This window comes from Nilaparvata lugens, chromosome 3 (genome assembly GCF_014356525.2).
Source record: "Nilaparvata lugens isolate BPH chromosome 3, ASM1435652v1, whole genome shotgun sequence".
Lineage (NCBI taxonomy): Eukaryota > Metazoa > Arthropoda > Insecta > Hemiptera > Delphacidae > Nilaparvata > Nilaparvata lugens.
The window spans coordinates 79,703,074-79,719,724 of record NC_052506.1 but is presented as its reverse complement, the minus strand read 5'-3'; the positions used below and the strand labels follow the sequence as shown (position 1 = coordinate 79,719,724).

The window sequence follows — 16,651 nt, the reverse complement described above, 5'->3', positions numbered from 1 at the left end:
ATATTATTAAACGAGCAATTTCTGTTTATAATGTTTATATCTTTTAGTCCAGTCAAATGGTCGTTTTTTCAGGAAACAGCCCCGAAAGAATTTTTCTCGACGGTTCTATATGTATTTTGGGGCGCTGAATTCGAATCTGAAATTTGCTGACACGCCAGAGGGCAGCTTCACCCCCAAAACCCCCCAAAATTTCAGACTTTTTTCAATTTTCTCATTTTATCTCGTAAACCTCGAGTTTCTCAAGACAAATCATTCTCAACAGAATTAAATAGAATAAAATTTTCAACCAATTGAGTGGTCGCGCAGGATTCTACCATTTTTGGTTCCGGAGCTACGAATTTTCAAAAAAGGGGTATTTTTTAAGGGGTTTTCAAAATTATGCAAACCTACCACTTCTACCCTATACAACTTGAACATTTTTCTAGTATAGATAAAAAAACACACATAACGTGAAAGAACAATTCATTATGAACAGGATTCCTTAGGAATTTTCGAATTTAGTAGTGGGGGTAGGGGGAATACACCCAAAAATAGAAAATCATGTCCTACAGCCGAAAAAATACAAATTTTTCATTATAATACCTTTTCAAGGCCTTCCTAACAAATAAATAAATATTTCGGCTGAAATCATCTCACGATGGTTATTTCACGATGGTTGATGGGATGGATGTTAGAAACATTTAATTTTAGTATTTCCTAGTGGCGGGATACGTCAAGGATGAAAACTTTAACACTTATAACTTTTGACAGAATGATCAGATCTCCTCGTACTACAGCTCAGTCTTCTCAGCTCGTCAAGGCGGATCAAAATCATTTATCATAACTGAAATTTGATGAAAAAATAAAAAAATTCTCTTCTAGTGTATTTTAACCCCTATTAAATACTCAGAAAAATGGCCAATTTCTATAATCAAAACTGTGTATCTCGGTAACCCGAAATTATAAAAAATGGTACTTAGTCTTGATTTGAAGAACAGAATCTCCTCTTTCATGTGAGGTAAATGAATTTTGTAAAAATATAATCGTGGAGTAAGATAAGTTTGATTAAAAAAATCAAGATATTTGCGATATTTTCCTCATTTTCACAGTCTCGACAGTTTTTCGATAATAAACAGTCATGCAATATCGGTTTAAGGCAACGTAGCTTATAGAGCAGCTTACGATACAGCAAAATTATAGATGAATTTACATAATATAGACTAAGAAAATAATTATTGAACTGTATATGATATGAAAAAGTAATTTGTAATATAATAACTATAAATAATTATATTGTTATGCATCTACATAAATTGGCGGAGCTTTGGACATATCAATGTCCATTCTTTGGAAAGAATATTAAAAATATCCTCCCCACTAACTCTCTACCAAACCATTTGAGACCAATCGCAAGTTTTTATCATGTATCTTACTCGTTTTAGAGACTCTTGAATAACAGTAAAATCGCAGAAAAAATGAGAAAATAAAAATAATAATTTTTTCAGTTAGCAGTAGTTTTTGAACAGTATTGGAATCAGGAAAACGATTTATGGGAGCGGGAAGAGGAGAAAAATCTCTACAACCTTGAGTACTTTTTGGATTTCTTATCTAAAGTGTTTCACAAGATACGCAACTTTGAATATGCGAACAATTTTTGATACGTAAATCATTTCCACAGTCTCGCATATTCAAAGTTGCGTATCTTGTGAAACTCTTCAGATAAAAAATCCAAAAAGTACCCAAGGTTGTAGAGAATTTTAAAAAAAGGCGAGAGCAAATTTTTCTTTCCGATTACTAGATTTGGCAGAAATAGTTTAAAACTGGAAAATGAGCCGAAAATACGAGGTTTTGGGGCCACCCTGTATCTAGCAAAAGGAAATTTTGCATGAAGAAATTAAATAGTAATTATAACACGCAATAGGCAACTAATTACTTATACCCCAACACATATAATTTTATAGTGGGTGTATATTTATTCATTGAAGTTATCATTTATTCATTGTTGAAACACCGCTGATTTATGTACAGTAGTTGCATTATAATACTATATTATCAATATTCTAATGTTCCATTCAATCTTCATTGTAATTAATAAGTTTTCATAATATGTGAAATTTGTTGCATAATTAGCTGTTGTACTGTAATTTATTGTAGATTCGTGTATAGACCAGAATGTATTGTGACTTACTATTTTGAAATAAGTCACGGTACGTAAATAAGTCGGCCTATCTCCATAGTTCCAATTTTCGGAAAAATTTTAGAGCATGTTGTGAAGCTTCAGATATGTACCTACTTCGATAGTTATAATCTTATAAGTGACTCCCAATTTGGTTATAGGGTGGGTAAAAGCACAACAGGGGCACTTTTTTCAATTTTCTCATTTTATCTCGTAAACCTCGAGTTTCTCAAGACAAATCATTCTCAACAGAATTAAATAGAATAAAATTTTCAACCAATTGAGTGGTCGCGCAGGATTCTACCATTTTTGGTTCCGGAGCTACGAATTTTCAAAAAAGGGATATTTTAAAGGGGTTTTCAAAATTATGCAAACCTACCACTTCTACCCTATACGACTTGGATATTTATCTAGTATAGATAAAAAACCACACATAACGTGAAAGAACAATTCATTATGAACAGGATTCCTTAGGAATTTTCGAATTTAGTAGTGGGGGTAGGGGGAATACACCCAAAAATAGAAAATCATGTCCTACAGCCGAAAAAATACAAATTTTTCATTATAATACCTTTTCAAGGCCTTCCTAACAAATAAATAAATATTTCGGCTGAAATCATCTCACGATGGTTATTTCACGATGGTTGATGGGATGGATGTTAGAAACATTTAATTTTAGTATTTCCTAGTGGCGGGATACGTCAAGGATGAAAACTTTAACACTTATAACTTTTGACAGAATGATCAGATCTCCTCGTACTACAGCTCAGTCTTCTCAGCTCGTCAAGGCGGATCAAAATCATTTATCATAACTGAAATTTGATGAAAAAATAAAAAAATTCTCTTCTAGTGTATTTTAACCCCTATTTAAATACTCAGAAAAATGGCCAATTTCTATAATCAAAACTGTGTATCTCGGTAACCCGAAATTATAAAAAATGGTACTTAGTCTTGATTTGAAGAACAGAATCTCCTCTTTCATGTGAGGTAAATGAATTTTGTAAAAATATAATCGTGGAGTAAGATAAGTTTGATTAAAAAAATCAAGATATTTGCGATATTTTCCTCATTTTCACAGTCTCGACAGTTTTTCGATAATAAACAGTCATGCAATATCGGTTTAAGGCAACGTAGCTTATAGAGCAGCTTACGATACAGCAAAATTATAGATGAATTTACATAATATAGACTAAGAAAATAATTATTGAACTGTATATGATATGAAAAAGTAATTTGTAATATAATAACTATAAATAATTATATTGTTATGCATCTACATAAATTGGCGGAGCTTTGGACATATCAATGTCCATTCTTTGGAAAGAATATTAAAAATATCCTCCCCACTAACTCTCTACCAAACCATTTGAGACCAATCGCAAGTTTTTATCATGTATCTTACTCGTTTTAGAGACTCTTGAATAACAGTAAAATCGCAGAAAAAATGAGAAAATAAAAATAATAATTTTTTCAGTTAGCAGTAGTTTTTGAACAGTATTGGAATCAGGAAAACGATTTATGGGAGCGGGAAGAGGAGAAAAATCTCTACAACCTTGAGTACTTTTTGGATTTCTTATCTAAAGTGTTTCACAAGATACGCAACTTTGAATATGCGAACAATTTTTGATACGTAAATCATTTCCACAGTCTCGCATATTCAAAGTTGCGTATCTTGTGAAACTCTTCAGATAAAAAATCCAAAAAGTACCCAAGGTTGTAGAGAATTTTAAAAAAAGGCGAGAGCAAATTTTTCTTTCCGATTACTAGATTTGGCAGAAATAGTTTAAAACTGGAAAATGAGCCGAAAATACGAGGTTTTGGGGCCACCCTGTATCTAGCAAAAGGAAATTTTGCATGAAGAAATTAAATAGTAATTATAACACGCAATAGGCAACTAATTACTTATACCCCAACACATATAATTTTATAGTGGGTGTATATTTATTCATTGAAGTTATCATTTATTCATTGTTGAAACACCGCTGATTTATGTACAGTAGTTGCATTATAATACTATATTATCAATATTCTAATGTTCCATTCAATCTTCATTGTAATTAATAAGTTTTCATAATATGTGAAATTTGTTGCATAATTAGCTGTTGTACTGTAATTTATTGTAGATTCGTGTATAGACCAGAATGTATTGTGACTTACTATTTTGAAATAAGTCACGGTACGTAAATAAGTCGGCCTATCTCCATAGTTCCAATTTTCGGAAAAATTTTAGAGCATGTTGTGAAGCTTCAGATATGTACCTACTTCGATAGTTATAATCTTATAAGTGACTCCCAATTTGGTTATAGGGTGGGTAAAAGCACAACAGGGGCAGTTCTTACAATTATCGATCAAATAATAGAAGCATTCGAGAATAAATGCCTTGCTCAGATGACTGCCTGTGACTTGAGCAAGGCTTTCGATTGTGTCGATCACTCAATACTCCTTCACAAGTTGAGTCACTTTGGAGTACGTGGTTTGTGTCTTGATTTTTTAGGTCATATCTGGAGAATAGATCACAAATAGTTGATGTCAATGGAAAACTATCTGCCATTTCTTATCTTAAATTTGGAGTCCCACAAGGTTCTGTTCTGGGACCACTGTTGTTCCTTGTAATGATCAATGATCTACCCAAGTGTTTAACATCTTCTAAAACCATAATGTATGCTGATGACACTTCTTTCCTAACTATTGACAGAGATTTCCAAAATCTCAACAGAGTGGCTAATCAAACAATAGACAAGGCAAATTCATGGTTCAAAGCAAATGGTTTCCTCCTCAATGAATCCAAGACGCAAAATGCAATATTCACATTGAATAATAGACATGAATTGTCAAACAATTTTGTAAAAAAAAATCAAATTATTAGGAGTACAAATAGATTACCATCTGACTTGGAGTGATCATATTGATTTACTGTGCAGCAAGTTATCAAAGTCTATATACGAGTATTTGTTGAAGACTCTAAAATATCATGTTCCATTCAACTATGTTTTAAATGTGTATTATGCTTTGTTTCATTCCCACTTGAGTTACAGTGTTATTCTGTGGGGAAATTGTTCACGGGTGTCTGAAGTTTTGGTTCTGCAAAAAAAGCGATAAGAATAGTAACTAACTCAAATGTGAGAGCTCACTGCAAACCGCTATTTGTCAAAACTAGAGTCATGACTGTCATTTGTTTGTGTATATATATACGTTGCTTTTGTATATAAAATTGAAGGAAAGAAACCTTGATTGTAATATTAATGTGCACAATCATAATACGAGGAGCTATAGAAATGTACATATTCCTCAAGTAAGGCTATCAAGGACTTTGAGAAGCCATTTTAATGTGGGAATAAGACTTTTTAATCATTTGCCATCATATGTCAGAGATCTACCTTATCCTAGTTTCAGAAAGGCAATAAACAAATTCCTAAGTGACAACCCAGTTTATAGTTTGACTGAATTTTATGAAAACTCCTTCAATTAATGTTTGTCTTATAAAATACTGTATATTATAGGACCTACTAGTATGTGTGTATAAGATTATATTTCTTATTTATGAGTTACCTAGATGGTATAAATTTGTATTGAGTGGGTCTCCACCCAAATTATTAATGTAATGTTTTTTTTTTTAATTCTCTGACATTGTCTAATGCAATTTTGTAATTGTTCTTTGACAAAAATAAATTATTATTATTATTATTATTATTATTATTATTATTATTATTATTATGAAATGGTCTTCTCTGATTTGGTTCACGTAAAGTTAAACAGGATTAAAATTTAACCGGCTTTTGTGCAACTGGGCCTTTGTGAGGGAAATTTTTGCATTCTTCTGGGAATTGATCTCAATTTACTGTGATTAGATAGAACATTTTTGTATGAATGTTATTATAATTTCTTCTTTCTTTCTTTCTTTCTTTCGTAATTGGTTTTGGACTTCTCTCATGTATCCAAATAATAATATATTGAAAAATCATAACAATATAGATTGCAAGCACAACCCCTTTTACATGTCTATATTGACTGGACTAGAGAGATTAAAATCCAAATTGCTCCAAAAACTATTTACTAAAATATTATAATTAAACAAGTTACAAATGCTAAAATTAATGCTGCAGACCGTTCAAAGTATGCCTCACAATAGCTGCTCACTTGATACTTGTTAAGATTCTATCTTCTTGTGAAGAAAAGTAAAGTTCTTTTGGTCGTATAAAGGAGAAATGGATGGTTTTAATATTCTAGTCTCGTTTTTTAAAAAATAAATCTGTGGTTAGAAAACTACTAGTCTTTTTTTTCAGTATGGATAACCATCACAATATCAGCTTCACAATTCAGAAAGTTTCAGTTTAGTTTACAGTTTCATTTTTCCATCCCACTGACCACCTATGAAAGGGGTATAAGGATTTGTCAATTATAATCTAAGTCGTCAATCTTTGCATTCTATAATGCAAAAAGAATTCCTCACTGGAATAAGGACAAACCTGCAACAACTCCTCCCTCACCTTAATTCTGAACTTTTCACCTGTAAGAGCTTTTATGCGTGTTGGCAATGAATTATAAAGCCGAATTCCTGCACTCTTTACCCCCCTCTCATACATACCAGTTCGATGAATGTCGTCTCTGAGGTTTTGTCTATATCTGGTATTGTATGAGTGGAACAACTCTCCTGTATTGAACCTATCTTTATTCCTATCAATAAAACAAAGAGCCTCTAAAATATATACACCTGGTAGTGGGAGAATCTTTAACTCTTTGTAATAATCTCTACAACTTGCTCTAATAGATTCACCCACCATCACTCTAACTGCCCACTTTTGAATCCTAAATATATGTATTGCATGAGTTGAATTGCCCCAAAATATAACACCGTATGAAAGAAGAGAATGGAACACAGCAAAATAAACACTTCTAAGCGTTCCTGCATCCAGCAATTTCTTCACGGTTCTAAGAACAAATACTGCTGAGCAGGGGTGCCCAGCCCCCCCAAGGCCAATGGCGCATGCCCCCCCCAATTCAAGTGTAATGCCCCCCCCAATCCATGTGTAATGACCCCCCCCCCAAAGCCCAACTCCCAACTCTTTAGTTTTTAACATTAGTCAGTGTATGACAATAAAATTCACATCTTAAGGTGCTTACAGATATACGCGCCGCGAACATGAGCAATTCACTTTTAATCAGCTGATGCCAAGCTTTTTATATCTGTATTTTACCGTTTCTGTAAAAATACAGATATAATCAGTTGATTGAAAGTGAATTGCTCATGTTCGCGGCGCGTATATCTGTACGCACCTCTACATTCTAATCTTCCAAAGGACATTATTTACCTTTGGTCTTGTGAGGAATTCTTTCTGTTTTCATAATATTGTAAAAATATATACCATCGTTTCTTATCTCTTTAAAATAGAAATGAAGTATTTTTTTGACATTATTTTTGAGACTAGCAGTGCACCCGTTCTTGTTCGGGAAGACTAGAAAGAACTTCATTACATCAGGAAAAACTACATGACACATATTTTAATAGGATATTAAAAGATAAGTAAGGGAGGCTTTGCTTTTTAAATGTTAAGGTTACTTATAAAAAGTTGAATAATAATATCATTGATAATTCTTTATTGCAAAAGAATATTGCATAGCAATCTTGGTAAACATTCATACAAATTTGGAACGATTTTATTCATACAATATATAATGTCGGCAAGTTTATGTATTCTAAATCCTATACTATTAAACGAGCAATTTCTGTTTAGATGTTTTGATGTTTAAATTTTTAGATGTTTATATGTTTGTATTTCACCGGATCTCGAAAACGGCTCTAACGATTCTCACGAAATTCAGAACATAGTAGGTTTATAATATGAAAATTCGATTACACCAGGTCTCATCCCTGGGGAAACTCGCTGAAGGACATTAAAAGAATTTATTCATCCTTGGAAAAACAGCTGATAATTTCGGCGTCTGTTGATGATGGAAGTGAGTGAGCGAGTGCATGTGTGTGGGACTGAGAAAAAATTATGACTCAGCTGTTGAACTTTTGTACATAATTCAATCAGGTACTTAGTGACAGTTGTACAAAAGCCGGTTAAATTTTAATCCTGATTAATTCCAGTAGAACCTATCAGATAAGCTATCTTTTTGAGATGGTCTTCTGTGATTTGGTTCACGTGACATGAATCAGGATTAAAATTTAACATGCTTTTGTGAGAGAAATTTTTGCATTCCTCTGCGAATTAATCTCAATCCACTGTGATTAGATAGAACCTTTCTGTATGAACTATGAATATTTATTATAATTTCTTCTTTCGTAATAATTTTTATATACTTTTGTAGGTACTCTAGAGCGGAGCTCGGTGCCCCGATATTTATCATGAATTGGAATAGGTTGTCACTGATGTTGTGTTGTTGGTAGTATTTACTTTTTAACATTACAGGAGTAAATAACACAAGTCGAACAAAATGTATCTTTAAATGGTTTTGGTTTTTGGAATAAAGATATCATCTGAACAAGTACATTTTGTAAATTCTATCTATTAATACCAAATATCGAGGCACCGAGCTTTGCTCGTTATTTATTCATTGATAAACAGATTTATTTCATTGATAATCATTTCTTAAAAATGATTGGGGAAGTACTAACAGGCACAGCCCAAAACTGTTACTTACCCGAATTTTGATTTATTCACTACGAAAAATATATTTCGTCTGTGATTTATTCACAGACGAAATCATCATCTGTTTTTCCAAGGATGAATTATCCTTTTCATGTTCTTCAGGGAGTTTTCTCAGGGATGAGACCTAGTGCAATCGAATTTTGATATCATAAACCTACTATATTCCGAATTTCGTGAAAATCGTTAGAGCCGTTTCCGAGATCCGTTGAACATAAATAACCAGATAGCCAGATAACCAGATATAGAAATAGAAAAATATAAACAGATGTACATAAACTGCTCGCTATTATAATAGGATAACAACTTATAGTCCAGTCAAATGGTCGTTTTTCAGGAAACAGCCCCGAAATAATTTTTTTCGATGGTCCTATACATGGGGCGCTGAATTCTAATCTGAAATTTGCTGACACACCAGAAGGCAACTTCACCCCAACATTTTTTTAAGTTTTCCATTTAATCTCGAGAACCTTGAATTTTTTGAGAAAAACATTCTCTATATAATATTAAAGATAATAAATTTCCAATGAATTGAGTGGTCGCGCAGGACTACTTTTTGGATTTCATATGTGGAGTGTTCCACAAGATACGCAACTTTGAATGTGCAAGAAATTTGTGATATTTTCCCCATTCTCACAGTCTGGCATATGCAACGTTTTTTAACCAGATCACTCCCGTGTTATCGGATGGGCACGTTAAAATGTCGGTCCCGGCTGAAGTATGACAGTCGTAAGGCCCATTGACGGCTTAAATTATATATTCAGGCGGTGGGACCTTCCCGAAAGGGACTCCCCACCAACAAAAGCCATACGAATTTACTTTACTAACGTTGCGTATCTTGTGGAACACTTCAGATGCAAAATCCAAAAAGTGGTCGAGGTTGTGATGAATTTTCTCCTCTTTTCACTCCATGAAATATACTTCTGTTTTCAATACCGTTCAAAAGTTACAGCCAATTGAATAATGATCTTTATTTTCTCATTTTTCTTGCGATTCTACTGTTATTAAAGAGTCTCTAAAATGAGTACAATGCATGATAGAAACTTGCGATTGGTCTTGAGAGAAAATTTCATGCTCTATAAGCTGAGTTGCCCTAAATTGATCTTGCATTACTGTTTAATTCGAAAAACTGGCGAGACTGTGAAAATGAGAAAAATATCGCATATTTCTTGACCATTAAAAATTAAAAAGAAGCAAAGGAAATCAGAATAATAGTGGATGATGAAGTTATAATTTATTTTTGTCAAAGATTTACCTTCAAACTCATAGGCTTAAAATTACTAAAATTCCTGCATACAAAATATTATCAATTGTCCTTATGCTTTATATTGAGTTACACTTAGCAAAATATAACATTGTAAAGGTGGGAAAAATTAACTACATTAGGATATCTCTAATTAATACCTTGATTTTTTAATCATAATTCAAAATGTTGACATAAAATATACAAAAAATCATGCCCCCCCCAAAAATGTTGATGGCGCAAATTGCGCCATGCCCCCCCCTTGTGGGCACCCCTGCTGCTGAGTTTAGTTTGCTTTTTAGCTGGTCTAAATGAGGTCACCAGGAGAGTTCAGAGTCCAGCACTACTCCAAGTACCTTTGCCTCGTTTGCTGAACCTATGTTTCCATCTCTCGTATCCAATACTGCTTCCCGAGCCGTCCTGAATGGAATCTGCTTAGTCTTATTGTAATTTAGTACCAACATATTTGAGGCCATCCATTCTTCTAGTTTCTGAAGAGCTCTTCTACTTTCAGATTCCATATCATGCTGACTGTTACTTTTCAATAAAATTACATCATCAAAAAGTGGAAAAATGTTTCAATATATGATGAAGATTGTGATGATAATAGAATTGATAACTTTACCTGATCTGGGTATCGACCGTGCATTATAATAACCGATATGAACAATGTCATCGCAAGGCAAGATGGAATAAAGGCAGTGATCTTCAATAGCAACGGGTAGCCCATATATTGCGAGTTCATTTTGAAATCATCTGTAAAAAACACACCATTAATAACATTGGTATTAAGCTCTAAAAGGTTTATCAATATCAATTTCAATTCTCAATTTATTCACAACGCACAAAAATACAATGAGAAAATGCAATATACAACAAAACAATAACAATGATATTAACACATTAAAGACAATATTGCTAAAATGGTGTGTGATGGAAGAAAGAGGGCGAGAATACCTTGCCAACTATGGTTTCCCATGTAATAGGCAGGTACCGGTAAGGTAAAACTGAAAGGGAAGGGTGTGTGATAGGAAAGTGAAAAAAGGTATTTAGATAGGCAGGGCTGAGGGAAGGGTAGATAGGATGTGAAATAACAATAAAGAGAACGGTTACAATAATTTAAAGATTAAAAAAATAATTGCTTTTTATCCAATTGATGATTTCCTGCTTCATTTTCTTTGTAATTTTAGCATTATTGTTGAGATGATGATCCGGAAGTTCAATTCATCATAAATCTTTCACGATTCACTGTATCACACAGGCTAATAGCTGAGTACTCTGAATAAAATGATTTACGTCAGTCTCCAGTCAACCAAATTATTGACTTTGTAGGATTGCGTGAATTTTTTACTTACTCAAATTTATTATCCAACCACAGAATGGAATCCCATAAATATGCAATGTAACAACGCTCCATAGACAGTGCAGCAAAGAATTCTTTTCAAAGAAAACCAACTGCTCGCAGCTCAAATACTAGAGTGAAATAGCTGAGTACATTTTCTGTGTTTAGCATTTTGATAGAATGCGTACTCCACTTCATACTTTTAGCAATCGTTCAGAGGGAATCTTTGATTTTATTTATAAGGAATGCTGATAGTTGAAAATGTATAGTGTAGTAAGAGTTGGAAGCTATAGTGAATCATTTTGTGTCTAGTGTCTAATTTACTGGCTACAAAATATTTGAAGTATTTCTCTCGATTCCATAGCATGTTCAACGAGAAAAATCTGGTGTGGCGCACTCACACAACTTTCCTTGCCGTTATGAAAATTGATCACCTGACGCTAGTGTTTACGCGCATCTCAAGTCTACTATTCAAAGATTTGAGCCAGCTGGTGACAGGGCAATAACGCTGGAGACACACGAGGTCTGCTATCTCTTCATAGTGAATCATTTAATAGAATCAACAGTTTGCAATAATTGGATAATCACATTTTCTGCAATTTCGAGCTTATTTTCAATTTTAGGTGAAAATGTTACTGAACATTAATTGTAGAGATTCTCATGCTCAATCTTTTCCACTCGGAATTTCCCGTTTAAATTTCCCATATCTGTAAAAATTTCAGGAGCTCCGCCCCATCTATGCAAAGTTTGATTTTAGATTCTCAATTATCAGGCTTCAGATACAATTTAAACAAAAAAAAATTGAGTGGAAAACATTGAGCATAAGAATCTCTACAATTAATGTTCAGTAACATTTCCACTTAAAATTAAAAATAAGCTCGAAATTCGAGAAAATGTGATTATCCAATTGCAAACTGTTGATTCTATTAAATGATTCACTATGAAGAGATAGCAGACCTCGTGTGTCTCCAGCGTTATTGCCCTGTCACCAGCTGGCTCAAATCTTTGAATAGTAGACTTGAGATGCGCGTGTACACTAGCTTCAGGTGATAAATTTTCATAACGGCAAGGAAAGTTGTGTGAGTGCACCACACCAGATTTTTATTATTTACTCTACTTTACAGCCGCTCTGCTACGTTTTGTACTTGACAGATACCAAACTATGCTTAAGTTATTCTAGCTTTATTAGGGAAGACTGTAGAAGGGGAAACTGGACTAACTTGTGAAGTAGGGAAGACCAGTTGTTTCATTGATCTGGGAGCGACTCTGCCATGTCCACAGCGATCGATTGGCCGTCTGCAGCAGCTCTTGGTCATTCACCGTTCGAATCTTGTTGTCATCAGGGGCTGAAAGGGAGGGAACATCACTTAGAAAATCAAACATTTCGCACAGTTCACATGCAGACACATTTTTCAACTTTAGATAATACAGTCATCAATACAATAATATAAAATATTTAGAAAAACTAATATATTTTTCCTACAGTTACCTTGAAAAGTGACGATTCCTGCACTGATTACAGAACGCAAAGATTCACTTTTCCGCTCTAGTGCGGGAAAAAATTTTTCTGCACTCCAAATTTGCAACATGGCAACACAAAATAGTTGGTGCACAAAAACAAAAATTAAGTTGGTAACAATGACTGTGGTTAGATTTAGATAAGAATCATTTCAATGGCTACCCTACATTTATGATAAAATCCTAATCTAGAAATCCAAAACAAGAATAATGTTCATCTAAATCATTATTTACGAATTCTCATCATTTAATAATAAATAATAGTTCTTTTCTATTGATAATTATTATTTCAACTGCAAGAAATGAGAAAAGTAGCAAATATACATTATAAAATTCGAATTTTGAGGTTAAAAGATTACCGTTCGATATTCATATAAATAGAAATAATAAAAAACATAACAATACTACAATAAATATTCCCTGTTGTCTATGTTATTTTTATAAATATTTCTCAGTTTACATCGAGCATTTTTCTCGGTAATTTGAGCAAAAGTCTAAATTTCTGAATCGTGTTTCAGTAATTTTTAGCTGGATGAAACAAACTTAGGTACGATTCTTCTCGCTAGGTCGCGCGCTTGTCGGTTCAGCCATTTTGCAGCTCGGTTCAGCCAACAAGCTGTTGGCGTGTATTTTGAATGTGAATTTTTTGTTTTATCTGTATTTTTTCTGATTCTTGAATGAATAAAAATGAGAACTTTGGCTGAGAATTTTCAACTTCAATTGGATTATTAAGTTTAAAATGAATTAAGGTTGTTATTAATAACAGCATCACACACACAAACATTTGATGGATTTCAGCCATTATTTTACCCATAATCATTTAATCAACCACTTCTCATATTCAATGGTAACTGTAGGAAAAGTTTAATGTGAAATACGTGAGCAAAGTTCGTCTGCTGCACTCAAGAAGCCATTCCGCCCTCGCCTACGGCTCGGGCATAAACGTTTCTTTCGGTGCAGCAAACTGTCACTTTGCGCACTAGTTGCACAAATAACTATTACAGTTCTCATGCAAAGAGATCCTTCACCTTCCACTCTGAGTACTACCATAGAGAAACAATAGCGTAAGTAGATATCCCATGGTATAGGGAGTTTATGTTGCAACTTTTACTGTTATCTCAAGCCGATTACTGTCGATTATGGTCGATTTTTACTGTTTTGTTGGAGTGAGAGTGTATGAACGGCACAATATGAGAGACTACCAGTGTCACACAGCTTCACGGGAAAGAACTATGTGGACTATCGGCTTGAGATAACAGTAAAAGTTGCAACATAAACGTCCTATACCATGGGATATCTACTTACGCTATTATTTTTCTATGGTACTACTATACAGTGATCAATAAAATGATTGATGTAATCAGTATACAATATGAACTAAAATCTGTTCATTGAAAGAAGACCCAAAAGGTGCGTACAGATTTAAGCACCACGAACACGTGTATTTCGCTTTTCATCAGCTGATGTTCAGCTTATTATATCTGTATTTGTACAGAAACAGTAAGAGACATATACGTATAATAAGTGTCATATAAGTCTGCTTTACACTAGTAGAGTTAGTGGTCGAGTAACTGGTATACTAACTCTACTCTACTTACTTGATCGAGTAACTGTTTTCACTACAATTGAAAAAGTAGGTGAAGTGTGTTGTCTAGTGAACAGAACTAACCTTAAAATGTCAATACTGTACGACTCTACTCTACTAGTTCGAGACTGGTTTCATTAGCACAATAGTGGTAGAGTAGAGTGAGAAGCTGTGGTAGAGTACTTTACCACGGTGCTATCCCACTCAATTAAACAGAATTACCAACTAAAGAGAGAATTTGCCATAATATTAATAGATGCACCAGTTGGAAAGAATCACCGGAACATCGTAATTGACAGGAAAATGAAAATATGAAAAAGGAAGATCCAGTATAAATACAGAAAAATACTAGTTAGGATTATAAAAATTGAAATATTACAAATTTTCTGACAATATAAGAAAAAAAGATAACGATACTTTTGTTGGGTTTTATTTTGTTATTGAACTAAAAGACTCCGTAGAAAAAAGTAGTAGGCTGGAAATTGCAGTTGACGCTATCTACCTTTTATCAACTTTCTACCGGATAAGTCATGGATTTGAATCAAACCAAGCGAAATTTCTGTTAATTATTCACTCAAGTTTCCAAGTTTCGTATGTACTGTGTGGTATAACAGACAATGAGCATGCAAACTGAGCATTCAACTCTATAAATTGATATCCTTATAAACGGATCCCTATCTTTAATAATTAATAATTCTCCATTAATTAAGATAATTGATTCTTTGAGGTTTACAGTTTCAGGAATAAACAAAAAAAAACTCTAAATCGAACAAAATAAAAAATGAATAAACAAAATCAAACTCTTTTAATATGATGGAAATACCTGTATATTGTCCAAAACGTGCCGGGTAGTAGAAAATCTGATTTTTCCACATATTCAAATCCAATAACATGACCATGAAGATCAACCCGTAGTTGAACCACTTTCCTATGAAATAGAATACATTAGAATTATAATTTATCTATTGACAATACATTATATAAAAATAACATGATGACTGAGGATTGGATTCCTATCATATTCTAATACAATTATCTCCATGCTAATTGACCGATCGAAGTGAGGTCTAAGATTCAAATAGACGATTTTGCATTTATCTTTATGTTTATATTACATAAATTTAAATTTTATGTTTATATTACATAAATTTTATGTTCCGCATTTATGGCGAAACGCAGCAATAGGTTTTCATGAAATTTGACAGGTATGGTCCTTTTTACTTTCCTTGCCCTATAGGTAGGAAAGTATTGCTTTCCGAAAAAAATTAAGGTACCCCAATTTCTAAATTTCTATACGTTTCAAGGTCCCCTGAGTCCAAAAAAGTGTTTTTTGGGTATTGGTCTGTATGTGTGTGTGTGTGTGTATGTGTGTGAGTGTATGTGCGTCTGTGTACACGATATCTCATCTCCTATTCAACGGAATGACTTGAAATTTGGAACTTAAGGTCCCTACAATATAAGGATCCGACACGAACAATTCCGATCAAATGCAATTCAAAATGGCGGCTAAAATGGAGAAAATGTTGTCAAAAACAGGGTTTTCCGCGATTTTCTCGAAAGCGGCTCCAACGATTTGATTAAATTCATATCTAAAAGAGTTATTGATAAGCTCTATCAACTGCCACAAGTCCCATATCTGTAAAAATTTCAGGAGCTCCGCCCCAACTATGCAAAGTTTGATTTTAGATTCCCAATTATCAGGCTTCAGATACAATTTAAACAAAAAAAATCTTGTGGAAAAGATTGAGAAAGAAAATCTCTGCAATTAATGTTGAGCAACATTTTCACCTAAAAATTGAAAATAAGCTCGAAATTCGAGAAAATGTGATTATCCAATTGTGAACTGTTAGCAACTGTTGATTCTATTAAATCAGTCACTATGGAGAGATAGCAGACCTCGCATGTCTCCAGCGTTATTGTCCTGTCACCAGCTGGCTCAGATCTTTGTTTATAAGTAGACTTGTGATGCGCGTGAACACTAGCGTCAGGTGATCAATTCTCATAACGGCAAGGAAAGTTGTGTGAGTGCGCCACACCAGATTTTTAAATTTCGCGTCGACGTTTTACTGTACATAAGGTTTTTTATAATTTCACATTTTAAGGATGATAGAAAATGAAAAGGGGTCTCCTTCGAACGCCAATATTACCTTAAAAAATC

The 16,651-nt window shown here is 33.6% G+C and overlaps 1 protein-coding gene across 1 annotated transcript in view; it reads right to left on the bottom strand.

Annotated features, from left to right (window-relative positions):
- LOC111056664 overlaps nucleotides 1-16,651 on the bottom strand; it is a 131,211-nt gene that overhangs the window by 10,019 nt on the left and 104,541 nt on the right. The window contains exons 12-14 of the mRNA XM_039424744.1: nucleotides 15,317-15,421; nucleotides 12,611-12,736; nucleotides 10,674-10,804 (exon numbers count right to left, since the gene is read on the bottom strand). Of these exons, the coding sequence (XP_039280678.1) occupies nucleotides 10,674-10,804; nucleotides 12,611-12,736; nucleotides 15,317-15,421 (362 nt within the window). The remainder of the gene's footprint in view (nucleotides 1-10,673; nucleotides 10,805-12,610; nucleotides 12,737-15,316; nucleotides 15,422-16,651) is intronic.